At 42.2% G+C, this 15,413-nt stretch overlaps 1 protein-coding gene across 1 annotated transcript in view; it reads left to right on the top strand.

Moving 5' to 3' along the window:
* The first annotated feature begins 3,078 nt into the window (after positions 1-3,078).
* Positions 3,079-15,413, top strand: part of LOC102775115 (transmembrane protein FLJ37396) — a 48,863-nt gene continuing 36,528 nt past the window's right edge. Inside the window, 6 exon segments of the mRNA XM_015572717.1 lie at positions 3,079-3,144; positions 5,399-5,511; positions 6,120-6,255; positions 6,510-6,713; positions 10,280-10,332; positions 15,238-15,377. Of these exon segments, the coding sequence (XP_015428203.1) occupies positions 3,079-3,144; positions 5,399-5,511; positions 6,120-6,255; positions 6,510-6,713; positions 10,280-10,332; positions 15,238-15,377 (712 nt within the window).

The following is a 15,413-nucleotide window of genomic DNA, read 5'->3' as shown; positions in this document are numbered from 1 at the left end:
ATGTCCGATTTGGGAGACGGTAAGCACTAATTGTGGTGCAACTTCAGAACAGTTTCTGATCAATTCTCAGTGAATACTGTTCACCAGTAACCTTCGTTTAGGGAATTTTTAAAAAATAAAAATAGATGTTTTATTTTAGAACTAGAGGCCCACTGCACAAAAATTTGTGCACTTGGGAGAGGGGATCCCTCTGCCCAGCCTGTGCCCTCTCACAGTCTGGGACCCCTCGGGGAATGTCCATCTGCTGGCTTAGGCCTGCTCCCCGGGGGATCAGCTCGGGAGCCCTCAGGGGATGTCCACTTGCCAGCGGGGAGCAGGCCTAAGTTGCAGTTGGACATCCTTCACGCTGCTGAGGAGGTGAGAGAGGCTCCTGCCACCATCCCTGTGCTGACAGCTGGCAGCCTGGCTTGTGGCTGAGCAGAACTCCCCTGTGGGAGTGCACTGACCACTAGGGGGCAGCTCATGCATTGAGCATCTGCCCCCTGGTGGTCAGTGTGTGTCATAGTCATTCTCAGTCATTCTGCTGTTTGGGTCAATTTGCATATTACCCTTTTATTATATAGGATAGTTTTAGGTTTGCAGAAAAGTTGCAAGGATAGTACAAAGAGTTCTCAGGTATTCCTTTGCCCCCTTTCTCCTATTATTGACATCTTATATTACTATGGTACATTTGTCACACCTATGGAGCCAACATTGGTGCATTACTGTGAACTAGACTAGACTTTTATTGGAATTCACTGTTTTCTCCATCAATGTTCTTTTTGTGCTCCTGGATCCTATCCAGGGTACCACACTGCGCATAATTGTCACATCTCCCCAGTCTCCTCGGGTCTGAGCCAGTTCCTCAGTTTTTCCGTGTTTATCATGACCTTCGTGGTCTTTAGGAGTACTGGATAGGCAACCTGTAGAATGTTCCCTAATTTGAGTTTGTCTGATGTTTTTTCTTTTGGTTACAAAGAGGTTATAGGTTTGGGGGAAGAACACCCCAAGAGTTGAAGTGCCCTTCTTGTTACATCATATCAGGGGCACATGCTATCAACATGACATCTCTGGGGATGTTAATCTTGATCACATGGTTGCCAGTTTTATCCACTGTAGAGTTACTATTTTTCTCTTCAAGTAGTTTTTTTTTAATTAATTTTAAAATACAGAAGTAATAAATAAATGTCAAATAATTTTTCTCCATATAAAAATTGACATCACTGAAAAGTTAATACTTTAACTTTAATGAGAACTCAAATATTGGTTCCTATTCCACTTCCTCAGAGGTAAACATTGTTATTGCTCCCAGCCTTTTCAATACATTTACATTCATACATATGTCCCCATAAAAAAATAGAGAGAGGGTATGCCCTGGCTGGTGTTGCTCAGTGGTAGAACATCAGCCTGTGCTCTGAAGGGTCATGGGTTCGATTCCCAGTCAAGGGCACATACCTGGGTTGCAGGTTCACTCAGGGGAGCGTGTGGGAGGCAACCAGTCAATGTGTCTCTCTCACATGGATGTGTTCTCTTTCTCTCTCTGTGATATATATATTATAATCCAGTTTCTATATTAGCCACCTGTCATACCCTATGGATTTCTTTCTGTAACTTGCTTTTTTCACCCAACAATAGGTTTTAGAGACCTGTCTCTCCTATTCTCTTTAAATGCTGCATTATATTCTGTTGTATTCTGCAGATCACATATTGGTCCCTATTATGGATCCTTGTTGCCATTTTCCCCCCTGTTAGAAACCCTGCCTACTTATAGTAAACTTTCTTATACCTGCCTCCTTGTGCAATGTGTGTTTTATTAGAACAAATATTTAGAAATAAATTTTCTGGTTCACAGAATGTGCACATTCAAAACGTTTATAGGTCCTGTCAATGTGGTATACCATGTTCCCCAACCAGCAACTTATGAGGGAACCTGTTTCCCATGTCCATTTTAACGCAATGTTTATCTAAACATTAATAATGTTTGTAATGTTTTTATCACGGTTTGAACTGGCCATTACTTACCATTTGCATCAGAGACTGGCCACTCTTTTCTTCAATCACAGTTCTAATTCCAGACTTGCGTCAAAATCTGATCTGGGTTTGGATGATGAAGAAAAAACCATCAAATTTATTTATAATTGTTAATTGAAAATAATGTGTAACCAGAAAGAGAGAATTCTGGTCCAAATGAACTGCACTTTTTGGATATTCTAGGGGGGAAGGGGAAAAGGTAAGTAAAATAATTTAATTATAGTCCTGACCAGAAGAAATGACCCAGCTAGCCCTGTGAATCCTTCCAGATCTGTAATTCTGTTATATCGGGTTACTTGTGTCCAGTGTCATTCACCAAGAAAACACATGTTTACTAAAATCTTTATCTAGTGTACAAACATTAAGTGCTACTATTGACCATTGTATTTCTAAAGATATGGTTTAAAATGGTGCCTTTTCTTTAACTTTATGGAGCAGGGAAGTGGCAGAAAATACTACACCCTTTGCCTCTTCTTTTGCTTTTTCTCACTGGCCACACCAAGGAGGGAAGGGGTGACAGCCATTTCCCCATCTCTGCTACGCTCCCCTCCACCTCCAGAGACAATGTGATGTCATGGGTAAGTGATGTGCTCTCACAGAAGAGGTGTTGTCTACAGGAGCTCCAATGTGCAAGAAGTTCATGGAAACACAAAACAACCTTTTCCTGGTTTCCCTCATCGAATTTAATAGAACATTTAAAAACAAACACCCATTTCTTAAGGACAATAGTGCTATGTATTTATCATAGTAAATTTGTGAAATATAGAAAAGTTAAAGAAAGAAAATAAAAATCACCCATTATTTTATACTTAAATATAACCACGGTATGAACAGTTGGTGTATGTCCTTCTAGTCTTTTTATTCTGTGAATATACACAAGTAAGCTGCAGAGGCGTTGAGGAGAGGAGTACAGAATAGAATTACTTTCCCTCTTATTATTTCTTCCACTCCACGACCGCTGCCAACTTCCCAGAAGAAAATGAGATTTGCAATCAGTGGCAATCTCAGAACTGACAACATATGTGAACTCAACCATGCTGACAAATACCCAGTTTTGAGATCGAGCAGATGTCGAAGGATTTACCTCCCCAGGAAGACAGGATGAGCACAGGTGGTGTTGACGTTCTGTTTCTGGTCAGCCGTGCCGCCAATCTGCACTGTGGTCCAGTTCTTTTAGGGGAATACGCTCACAGACTTCGGCCTTTCCTAAGCAGTTTCCTTCTGGGCTGTGGTTGGTTCTGTTTTCCTGGAAGATGCTGGCCTTACTCACCCTGGCCTGTTGTGCCCCCTTCCTCTCTTCCTGGCAATCTGCTGGCCCAGCAGTACTTTTGTGGTTTGTTCAGTCTTTCCTTCGAGTTCTTTCACTGCAATTCATGTCACTTTCTGTTCTTTCCTATATAATTCTGGGTAATTTTAGGAACAGCTGAAAATGTCACAGTGCCATCAGAGAAAGGCTGCGGCTCTGAGCAGGCCCTCTGGAGCCACACACATTGGGCAATGCCGAACTGCAACACCAAAGTGCCATAGGCTGGGAGGCAAAGGGCTTCCCTAGAGCGCCTCTCACCCCAAATTCTGGGTCAAATAGCAACTGTCAAAGTTCATCTCCCTTCATGGAGTATGTACTTTCCTACAGATTAAAAAAACCACAACGGACATTCTCTTTATTTTGGGATAATGATCCTGTGTTTCTGTATTAAGGAACTGGGGTGTACCACAGCACCTTCCAAGGTCTTTCCGGTCCTAGGGTTGTGGGACGTTTACACAGAAATACACTGACATGTACACTAACCCGGAACAGACAGGACCTTCTACCCACAGACAGAGTGGGAAGCCACTTAATGCGACCCGGTTAGACAGCGTTCTCTCTCCCCTGCTCTTGCTAATATCCCTGTCCAAAATGTTCTTCCCACTGCCTGTCATAAAGACTGGAAGTTTATCTTTAGAGTATTGGGGATTGTGTTATTTTTGGCTGTTGGTCATAGTTAGGCCCAAAATAACAGAAGATTAAAGGATATGAAAATTTCTTACCCTCCCTCAAGTTAACATCCAGGAGTAGGCAGTACAGAGCTGGTGTGATGACTTTGCTCCATGGGGTCCTCAGGGACCCATGCTCCTTCTATCCCGGAGTTCCAACTAATGCACCTTCCATACTCAAGATCAACCCCTGGTCTGAGACGACGCTTCAGCTGTCACGTTCGTGTGCTAAGCAGCAGGATGGAGACGAGGGGTGGGGAAGCTGCCACTTCAGGGAAATGCCCAGAAGCTGCCATGTGGAACTTTCACGTTCATTCCATTGGTCAGCACTTAGTCACATAGCTACATCTAGCTGCAAGAGAGGCTTGGAAATGTCATCTTTATCTGGGTGGCCGTGTGCCAAGATAGATATTACATTACCATGGGAAAAGAAGAGAATGGATCTTGGGTAACAATCAGTAGTTTCTACCATTGTTGGAATTTTAAGAACCCAAAATTAGAATATAAGTAACCCAAAGGGCGGGGGGTGAGTGGAGGCTTCCAACCTCAGCCATTGCCACTCAATGTTATCAAGGGGATTGGTGTCACTATGAAAGATCACGGCTTCTGGGAATGGAGGTTGTGTCCGGAGACAGGCAGAGAGGGCCACTAAGAAAGGGGCTGCTCAGAGGGCCAGGGGCAGGACCATACACCAATATCACCTTCTTCCCAGTTTTCCTAGAGGCCCTGGGTGCATGGCCTCATCCTTCTTGACATCTCTGTACCTGTTCTTCAATAAATTTCCACCTTTGCTATTAAAAAAAGAGAAAGAAATAAGAGTACACCATGAATTCTATGATAGATCCTTCAGGGCTGGCTGACTGCTGGAACCCATGGGCAGGAGAGAACCCATGAGCACCTATTAGGTGCCAGGCACTAAGCTTTTATCCATCCTGTCATTTACTTCTCATAGCAACTTATTTTCCATTATCATGCCACCTTACAAATGCAAAAATAGGATGAAGACTTTAAGTGGTTAAATCATACACTAGCTAAAAAGTAGAAAGAGGAGTTTAACCCACTGATGTCTCTTAGCCTGGACCAAGTCTGGATTAGAGGTTCAAGGTTCCAAACATCTACTAGAGAAGTGTATCAATTCATCATAACCATGAAGGTTTACATGAAAAAGGGGGGTAGGGATGGCTGATATTTAAAAGCTGTGAATAGTTTTGTAAAAGAAAGACTAAATAATACTAAAATAGTGATCCCTAAGTATTTTAGAAATAGATTTTCATGTCAGGTTGAAATGGATGAAAATGCTTTTCTAGTTTTCATCTAAATGTGTCTTGGGTCATCAGACTTAATTTCGTGATGACTGATTGTTAATAATATTGCAAGTGTTTTTGTAATCCAACTAATGCCACTTTTTTGACAGAATGAAAACATGAAGAAAGATGACCTTTCCATGGAACAAACTGAAAATCGCCCAGCGCAAATAAGTCTCCATCAATGGGCTGGGGAGCCTGTCAAGCAGGAAACAGAGACTGGGTAAAGCTAAACCATTTCATTGTTGACTCACGGAGATGGGTTAAACACTGCAGGGAACACGGAGTGACGGACTGATGTGGAGGTTATATGTTAACGCTAAAATATTTGAAGCTGAAATAAAAACAAGACTGAAAGCAGGTAAACTGCTAAATTAGTGTTTCACTTTTAACAAGAGGGATTGCTAAGAGAAATGTCCTTTTATATTTATACATATAAAGTAATTACTTTATCTTCAGTGCAATTTTTATTTTTATTTATTTTTTAAATATATTTTATTGAATTTTTACAGAGAAGAAGGGAGAGGGATAGAGAGTTAGAAACATCGATGAGAGAGATCGATCAGCTGCCTCCTGCACACCCCCCAGTAGGGATGTGCCCTACTGCAACCAAGGTATATGTCCTTGACCGGAATCGAACCTGGGACCCTTCAGTCCGCAGGCCGACGCTCTATCCACTGAGCCAAACCGGTTCGGCTGGTGCAATTTTTAAAGAGTGGCTTTTATGAAACTCCCTTAAGTTAAGTAAAGTGACTTCAACTTGGTGTATATGAATTTTCCAGACCACTTTGAGATGAAAGGCATTAATTCCATATTTCTTGCCTGCTGCAGGTACAACTACGCAAGGGCCCTGCTCCTGCTGGGCCTGGATGATGGGACTGGGCCTAGTGATGAGGATCCTGCCCTACGGAGAGGGGCCTACCTGTCCTTTCTGTACCTGCGCCACCTGCGAATCAGGGAGCTGCAGGTCCGTGGACGCTGGTTTCAGGCGTCTGAAATGCTTGGTTGTCTGGAAGTGGGGCTTTCCTTCTGTTCCCGGAGCAACACATTTTTACACTTTGTTCTCTGTTCTGATTTGTCCATGGAATCGGGCTTTTCTGGGGGTGACGTGTTCCTTTTTCAGCAGTAGGATGGACCTGCCCACCTCCAGGGCCCCATTCGAAGTTTTGCTCTAGGCGTGGCCAGCCAAGGACCAAGTCCTGAGGCTGTTCTCTGTTTCAGCGCACCTGCTTAGGAATTCTGAACTACTTCAGATCTGTGGAGCGGACGCTGACGATCAACACTTCAGGCCTTACCTTGGTCGCAGGGAGCCTGGTCCCCACCACAGAAGAGAGTTCCTGGGTGAATACGGCAAAAGGAGGCCTGGGCACCTTGCAAGGCCTGAGAGCTCACCACTATGTCCACGGGACACCTGCCGAGCACAAGGTAAGGTGTTCTGCTACAATTTTTTCTTTCTCCATTATCCTGTCTCCCAAGCCCCCTTCTTCCAGGCACCTGCAATCAGTTAACTTGATGGAGTGACAGGTGGGGGTGTCTTATGGAAGGGATTTTTTTTTAAATGTGGTGAAAGGGGAAATGGATTTCTAACCGCAATAAAATGCTGGGTCCACTGGAGAGCAGGACACAGGCGGGGAGCACTCTAAACGCAGCCCTGGCGGGCACGATGCAAAGGAAAACCTTTCAGCTGCTGGTGTGTGGACTCTATGGTAGACAGAGCATGAGGGGCCCTTTCTGTTACCCTTGCCCGAAAGCCACATGTCCTTACAGAGCAGCCCTCCTGGGCATTATGAGGGGTACCTTTTTGCCTAGTGTCTGTTTTCCAAGCCCTACATGAAAAAAATAGATTAAAAAACAAAGGCAGAAAAATTTTTGAAAGAGCTGAACAATAAAGAATCTCTTATTCCTCCAAAAACCCATTTGCCTCTTGGTGCTTTTACTCTCTTGAGTGTATTTTATGTTGTCTACAAAGTTCATATTAAATCCCTTCCTTTGGGAGCAAAGTTGGAAATGCCTATGTTTTCTTGGACTATTGTAGATACTCTTGCATTACTTTCATCTCAATCTCTAGAAAGTTTATTCTTAAGGTAGGATTAAATATGAATTTTATCTTCTTAAAGATACTAGGTTGACAAATGTGGAAAATTAAATCTAGCTACCAAACCAAGTCATGTTCTAAGCTTGTATGAACCCTGACTTATACTTGACATGTCTGTAAGGGTGTGAAATCTTACGATCCCCTGTCATTAATATACAGAGTCTACGGTAGCACTTCCAAAAGAAATATAACACAAGCCACACATATAATTTAAAAATTTCTAGTACACCCATTAAGAAGTATAAATAGACATAAAATTAATTTTATTTTTAACATGAAATTAATTTTAATATAATGTATTTAACCCACTGTATCAAAAATAGAATCACCTTAACATATAATCAATAGAAAGAAGTTATTGATAAGATATACATTTTTTTGTACTAAGTCTTCAAAATCTGGTGTGTACCTTATATGTATAGCACATCTCAACACAGACAAGCCACATTTGAAGTGCTCAATAGCCACATGTGGTTAGAGGCTATTATATGGAACAGTTCAGCTCTAGATATTGAAAAACATTTTCTTAAAAAAAAAAAAAGAAAACATTTATTTTTTTCATCCAGTCGCCTACAGTCCAACTCAGTATTTAGGAGAGTTCTCTTTTTGTTCTCCTTTGCTAACAAATATCCCCCTCCCAGCCCCCTCACCATACACAGGCTTCACTTCATAGAAATGAAGGAGAAGAGGGGAGACAAATCCTATCCTGCCCCATTGACTGTAGGAGGAGCTTCTCAAGGGTAATGCAGTATTTCTTTCCTGTGCTGTCATAAATGTTAGAAACAACCGCATCCATAGAAGCTGCCAGCAACTACTACTTTAGCACAAGAATCTCAAGGAAGTAACCTTTACGGGGTCTTTAATAGGGTCATGTGGTTTGGTTGCACTCCGTGTGTGGCCTTGTCAGCTTTTAAACTAGAATGTCCAGATCTAACTATGTGATTCTTCCCTATGTAGGGGATGGGAGGCACAGATGCTAATTTGTTGGGTTGGTCTCACCAGGCCTAGGGCCAAGGCTACTGGGAACAAAATCATGGGGCTCACCAGCCTGGGGAGCTGACATTTATTCATCCACTCATTTATTCATTCCACAAATGTTCTGACCAATTAAAATACTAGGCATAGGGGATACAGCAGTGAACAAAACTAGCACAAATCCCTGCCGTTATGGGACTATTGAGTGGAAAGAGACATTAAATAAATAATATACAAAATGTCAGATGGCTTGGCACCAAAGCTTCCCAGACATCCTGGCCCCTTACAATTGGATGAGGCCTAGTGGTGAGCCTTGGCCAGGGAGCTGTAAGCAGTAATGACATGTGTCATTTCCAGTCCAGAGCATTTAGGAACTGGTTTATGACCCTCTCGCTCTATTCCCCTGCTGCATGACCTCCTGGTTCCTAGGTCGACACTCAACCACTAAGCCACACCGGCTGGGCTTGACTTACATTTTAACATTCATGCTACTGTATTGGGAATAGACTGACAGTACTTTAGAGTGGAAGCAGAGACTAGTTAGAAGGTTATTACATTTATCAAACTAGACACAGTCCTGACTGATTTGGCTCAGTGGATAGAGTGTCGGCCTGCGGACTGAAGGGTCCCAGGTTCGATTCCGGTCAAGGGCATGTACCTTAGTTGCAGGCACATCCCCAGTACGGGGTGTGCAGGGGGCAGCTGATCAATGTTTCTCTCTCATCGATGTTTCTAACTCTCTATCCCTCTCCCTTCTTCTCTGTAAAAAAAAATCAATAAAATATTAAAAAAACACACAAACTAGAGACAATGTCTGAGAAGACAGCATGGGGAGAAATAGTCAGATTCTGGATATATTTGAAGGTACAGCCAGTATGATTTCCAGGAAGAAGAGAGTGGAATGAGAGAGAAAAAGAGAAGTCAAAATTGATTCAAAAGTTTTGGCCTGAGCATCTGAAAGTTTGGAGTTGCCACCATCTGAGATGTGGTTGGAGCAGGTTTGTTGGAAATACCAGGATCTCAGTTTAGGACATGAAAATTCTTAGATGCTTCAGGCAGCAAAAGGATGTATAGTAAGTCCTCACTTATCATCCTCATTAGGCTTTATGACTTTAAGTGAAACTATCCTATATAATAAAAGGCTAATATGCAAATTGTCCATTCGGCCAGGAGTTTGACCAGGGGCAGGGCCAGCTAGCCAACTGTCTGCAGCCCTTCCCCCTGGCCGGCCCCACCCCTGATCACCCCCCCGCCATTGGTGGTGGGGCCAGCCCTCCAAACACCCGCATCCCCTCCCCTAACCCAGCCAGATTGGCCATGATAGAGGCTGGTCGGCCGGACTCCATCCATGATTGAATTTGTGCACTGGGCCTCTAGTGTTAATGAAACTAGTTTACCACAGGCTAATTGACAAAAACAAGAGTTAAATTAAGAATTTCATCAATGTCATAACAAAAGGATATCAACTGAAGACCTGCTGTATATATTTTTCACATACTAGGTATCTGATTAATGTTTATTGGACATTAACAGACTGGTTGAGAGTTCACAAAAAGACAATATACATAAAAGTGTCTTGTCAAGTATATCATGCTGTTCAAATGAAAAACAATTCGTTATGATAATAGTATACCCTGCAAGTAATAAAAGTTTTTTTAAGTATTTGAGATTATAGCCAATGGATTGAGTCATTCACCTAACAATTTTTTATGAAATTCTTAGATTATTATTAGCTGAAATTAATGCAAAGATGATTTAGAAAAAGCTAGTCAGAGAAATAGTGTCTACATTATCAGAACCTAAAATTCACATTAACAAGTGATGACAGCAACCAGTAGAGTGAAAAGAATGAATGATGGGACACCGATTTTCCTATAGTTACTGTACTCGAATAGTTATCTTGGCATCAGTTATTTTGCAGACTTACAACCATATGAATCATTCCAAAGGCCAGATTACTTCTTGCCCAAACAGGTAATTATTGTCTTCCCCTTCCTGCCACTCCTCTAAGCATAATATTGAAGAATCAATTTTCTTGACCGCTAAAACTTTATAAGAAGGGTCCTTCAAATGGCCAAGGAAGAAATTAAAATTAAAAGGAAATATGATAACAACTGAGTCATAACCCTGTACGAAATAATTTGGCCATCTGGTCTTCAAGGTGTCTCTCCACTGGACATAAGCATACATTTAAAAGACAGGAACTGCGAGAGGGAAGGAGAAGAAACCTGCATGTCCATAAAGGGCTTGAGCAATGAGATGGGGTGGGGAGAGCGGAAAAGGAGACCATTTAAACAGATGATGGCATTATAGTCAGTGTTTTAACACGTTTTGCTTTCCATCTGCTTCAGTACTTAATACAGGTAGTCATTTCTTTACATCTTATGAAATTTCCCTGTACAAGAATTTGGGAAAGGTAGATAAAGGAGAGCTCATTTTGCATAACAGATGATAGGTGCTAAATGCCGACAGAAGCCAACATGCTAGTTTATAAATCCAAACAAGTTGTTTAATTTTTGTATGTGGCATGTCATTTCTCAGCATCTTTTCTGTTTTCATTGGTGCCTATCATTCTATAAAAAACAGAACTTTGACTTTTGGAACTCTTAGCCATAGTAAGTTCCTAATTTTTAAAGTTTTATATCTAAAGACTAGCCAAAAGCAAAGTAAACAAAAATAACAACCTACTAGAGAAATGCTTAACTATGAAATATCCTTTAAATGGAACACGAACCACGGCTATTATTTAGAAATGCTCATCCTTTTACTTATTAAAAAAACTTCTAAGTTTCTGTTTGAATAATTAAGAACCTATAATTGAATGGGCAGCTCATTAAAGAGTAGTCTTCAGGGAAATGAAGTGTCATCATCTGGTGTACTTATAACAGCACATTAAATCTAATCATAGTAGCACGGGACCGAATGGACCCCTAGAGTACCCCTCAACCACCTTTCTGATATTGACAATTAACTATCCATGCTGATAATATTCTTCCCTGAATATGAAGGTTGCAGAGAAGTTCCCGTAGTTATACAATAGGCAATGCCACATACACAAACCAATTGACAGGTCTATTCAGAGATAGGATATGACTGCTTATTAAAATTTGTAAATCAATGGATTGTACCCAACAATCAATTACTTAGCTTATCAAACATTTTATGTTATACGAATGAATAGATGGGGGGTAAAATTTGGGGGGTAAAATATTGGGGACCATTGGTTCCATAGCTAAAATTATATAATCTCATATATATTAGCAAGTGTTGGAAAGGTTGTGGAGAAGTTGGAACCCTTGTGTACTAGTGGTGGGAATGTAAAATGGTGCAGTCATTGATGTAAAAGAATATGGTGATTCCTCAAAAGCATAAAAATAGAATTGCCATATGATCCAGAAATTCCATTTCTGAGTATATATCCAAAAGAATTGAAAGCCTGATCTCAAAGAAATATTTGTACCCCTATGTTTATAGAGCATTATTCACAATAGCCAAAAGATGGAAGCAACCCTAGTGCCCACTGAGGATGAACAAAGATCATATATATACACACAATGGAACGTCATTCAACCTTAAAAAGAAAGGAAAATCTAACACATGCACAACATGGACGAACCTTGAGAACATTATGCTAAGTGAAATAAGCCAGTCACAAGATGACAAACACTGTATGATTCCACTTACAGGTGGTATCTGGAGTCATCCAGCTGAGATGCTAAGTAGCATGGTGGTCCCAGGGTTGGGGAAGGCAAAGGGGGAGTTATTATTTAATAGGACAGAGTTTCAGTTCTGCAAGATAAAAAGAGCTCTGGCGATGGATGGTGGTGACAGGTGCATAACAATGTGAATGTACTTAACGCCACCCTAACTGTACACCTAAAAGTGGCTCAGATGGTAAATATGTTATGTGTATTTTATCATCTAGAAAATATATATATGTATATATATTTTAAAAGTAGGCCAAATGTTTTTAACCTTTTCTTTATTATTGCTGCCCCCCAAAGAACTCTTTTTAGATACTTTTCCCCGATGATCCTTTTCCAAAGAAATATTAATAGCAGAGATATGCCATATATGTGTACAGTATGTATGCCTTTGTTTTATACATTAAAAGAGTAAGATTTTTTTTGCCTCCCAGGAACTACTTTCCACCCTCATTGAGAATGCATGCATTAGGATGTAATGACATGAGATGAGAGTCTATTAGGACAAAACACAGTATTTCTGACTGGTATATGTGAGAATAAACAGTCATCTTTTCTGTCAAAGAACAGTTAAGGCAGCTGCCAGTTTGGCTCAGGTGACTTGGCAGCCGCCATGTTAGCCACATGACTTGCAGCTCCCCTGGGGGCCACCATCTTGAAATGGCAAAGGCCAACTCCTCCCTTTGAATTAGCCAATCGTGAAAGGCTGTGTGCATGAGCTCCAATCAAGAGTGAGGGACAGGTCACGTGCGTCAGGATTAAAAGGCCGAGCAGACCACCTCCTCAGTGTGCATGTGCTCCCAGACCATGTGCTGCACACCCTCCTGCAGGAGGAAAGATACTTGCCCTGCTGTCTGGCTCCTGAGTATGTTTTGTGTTCTACCAGGACCCCTGAATTTGGGGACTCGCCTTGTTTCTTATAGTATATATTAAAAGTACAAGTTGGGATCATGAGGTGATAGACTAAAAGAAGTCTCTACGCAAAAAGTATCAAAAATCATTCATCTATTCATCCATTCTCTTATTTACATACTAGAGGCCCGATACACGAAATTCGTGCAAGAGCCTTGGCCCTGGCCCTCGTCCACTGCGGCTTTGTCTGGAAGGAAGGATGTCCAGAAGGACATCTGGTTTAATTCGCATATTATGCTTTTATTGTATAGATTTTCTAAGCAATCATTATGTGTTAGGCCCTGTGCCAAACACTAAGGATACAATAATAAACAAAATTGGACATGTTGCTTAACCTCATAGTACTTATAACTCAGTGGGTGAGACAAATATTAGTCAAAAGTCACACAAAGAAATGTAAAACAGCAACCTCAGTAAATGCCTCAAAAGAGTGATAACTTGGTGCTGAGGAAGCCAGGAGGAGGTCCCTGTGAAAGTGATGATGAGCTGAGGTTGGAAGATGAAGGGTTTAACCAGGAAAATGGGGAGGGAGACCTTTCCATGGATAGGGATAGGCTGTGCAAAGGACCTATGGCCAAAGGGAGGGAGTATGGCACCCAACAGAACCCAAAAGAAGACATGAGTGGCTGGGACACCACGATCCACGTGGAAAATAAAGCACAATGAAACCAGCCCAAATGTCAATAGTTCCTCAACCTCTTCACTATTGACATTTTGGGCTTGATAACTCTTTGTTATGCGAGGTTGTCCTAAATATTCTAGGATGTTTAGTGGTATTCCTGGCCTCTAACCACTGGATATCAGTAGCACTTCCCCTCAAGTGTGACAGCCAAAAATGTCTCCAGACATGGTCAAACGTCCTCTGGGGAACAAAATCACATTTGGCTGAGAACCACTGGAGAGAAATAGACTATGTAGGCCCTGTTCAGATGTTTTGCTTTATTCTGTGAGCAATGGGATACCTTTTAGGGATATTAAAAGGAAGGAGGAGGGACAGTTAAAACTGCATTTCTCAAAGATCCTCTACCAGCAGTGAGTACAATGGAGGGGAGGGAAAGCCAGAGGAATGTGGATACAACAATTAGAGGCTAAACCAGTTTAGACGCTCCTAAACTAATCCTGGTGAAAGATAATAACAGCTTGGACAAGGTGGTGGGCGGTGGGATTGAGAGAAGTAGATGGATTTGAGAGATAGGAAGTAAAATCAACAGAACTTGGCGCTAAATTGGACATGCAGGGTGAGGCAGAACGACACATCAGGAGTGATTCACGCAAGAGGAAGTGGATGGGTGGTGCTGCTTACGAAAATGGGGATGCTGGAGATGGCCTAGGTTGGTGGGGAAAGATCACACAATTTGATCATGTTAAATTTGAGGGGCCTTTGAGATGCCCAGGGACAGATGCCGAATAAGTATTTGGATATGTGGGTCTGGAGCTCTAGAAAGTCTGGATTGGAAATATAAATTGGGGAGCAAATGTCTAGGGAAGGTTACGTCAGCTGTCAAAGTGTAATGTCTCTTGAGGAAGGAATATGGGAGGAAAAGATGAGGTCCTAGGACTAGGGCTTGAGTATGGCCGCTATTTAATGACCTGATAGAGGAAAATACACCTCAAGCACCAGAGAAGGGATGGCTGGAAAGTTGGCGAGATCAAGGAAAATGTGAAGTCCTGGGAGGCCAGGGAGAGCGTGAGTCAAGAAGCAGGAAGTGCTAAATTGTGTCAGATGCTCCCGAGAGATTATGTAAGTTAAAAAAGGAAGCCTGCTGGATGTGCAAAAAAGTCATTGGTGGTCGTGGTAAAAGGGGTTTGGGTGGCTTGATGGAGGTAGGCCCCAGATGGGAATGGGGGAGGAGTAGAAGGTAAGGGAATGGAGACAGTGAATACAGGGAACATCTTAGGAGGTTGGACCATGAGGAGGAAAGTCATAAGGTGGAACCTGGGGAAAGGTGTGAGGGTTTAAAATGAGGGACATGAGCATGTTTGAGTGTCAATTGGACAATATCTGGTTGAGTGGAGTTGGAAATCCAAGAAGGAGAAGGGATGCTTCAGAGGTGGGGAGGGCTGGGAAGGAAAAGACCTTGGAGAGGGGAGGAGAATCGTCCACTATAGTGCAGGAAGAAGCAGGAGAGGGGGGTGTGAATGTACTGTGTGTGTGTGTGTGTGTGTGTGTGTGTGTGTGTGTGTGTGTGTTGAGGGGGGGCGGGTGGTGAGGAGGGTCAGCACCTGTAACCTGCACGTAATCTATTTCCCCTTTGATAAACAGGATGACGTGCTCACCTTCAGCTCTTTTATCTGAACTCGTGGCCATGAGGCCCAGGCCCGGCCTGTACGTGATGAACCTTCTGGTGCCCAGTGGCTTTCTGGATATCATCCAGACCTTCTGCTTCTACATGTTGGCAGATAGTGAGAATCATGCACCTCCCCCCCACCCCTCACCGT

The sequence above is a fragment of the Myotis davidii genome, unplaced genomic scaffold (genome assembly GCF_000327345.1).
Source record: "Myotis davidii unplaced genomic scaffold, ASM32734v1 scaffold68, whole genome shotgun sequence".
Taxonomy (NCBI): domain Eukaryota; kingdom Metazoa; phylum Chordata; class Mammalia; order Chiroptera; family Vespertilionidae; genus Myotis; species Myotis davidii.
The sequence above is the reverse complement of the archived record's forward strand: the minus strand, read 5'-3'. Positions and strand labels throughout refer to the sequence as shown.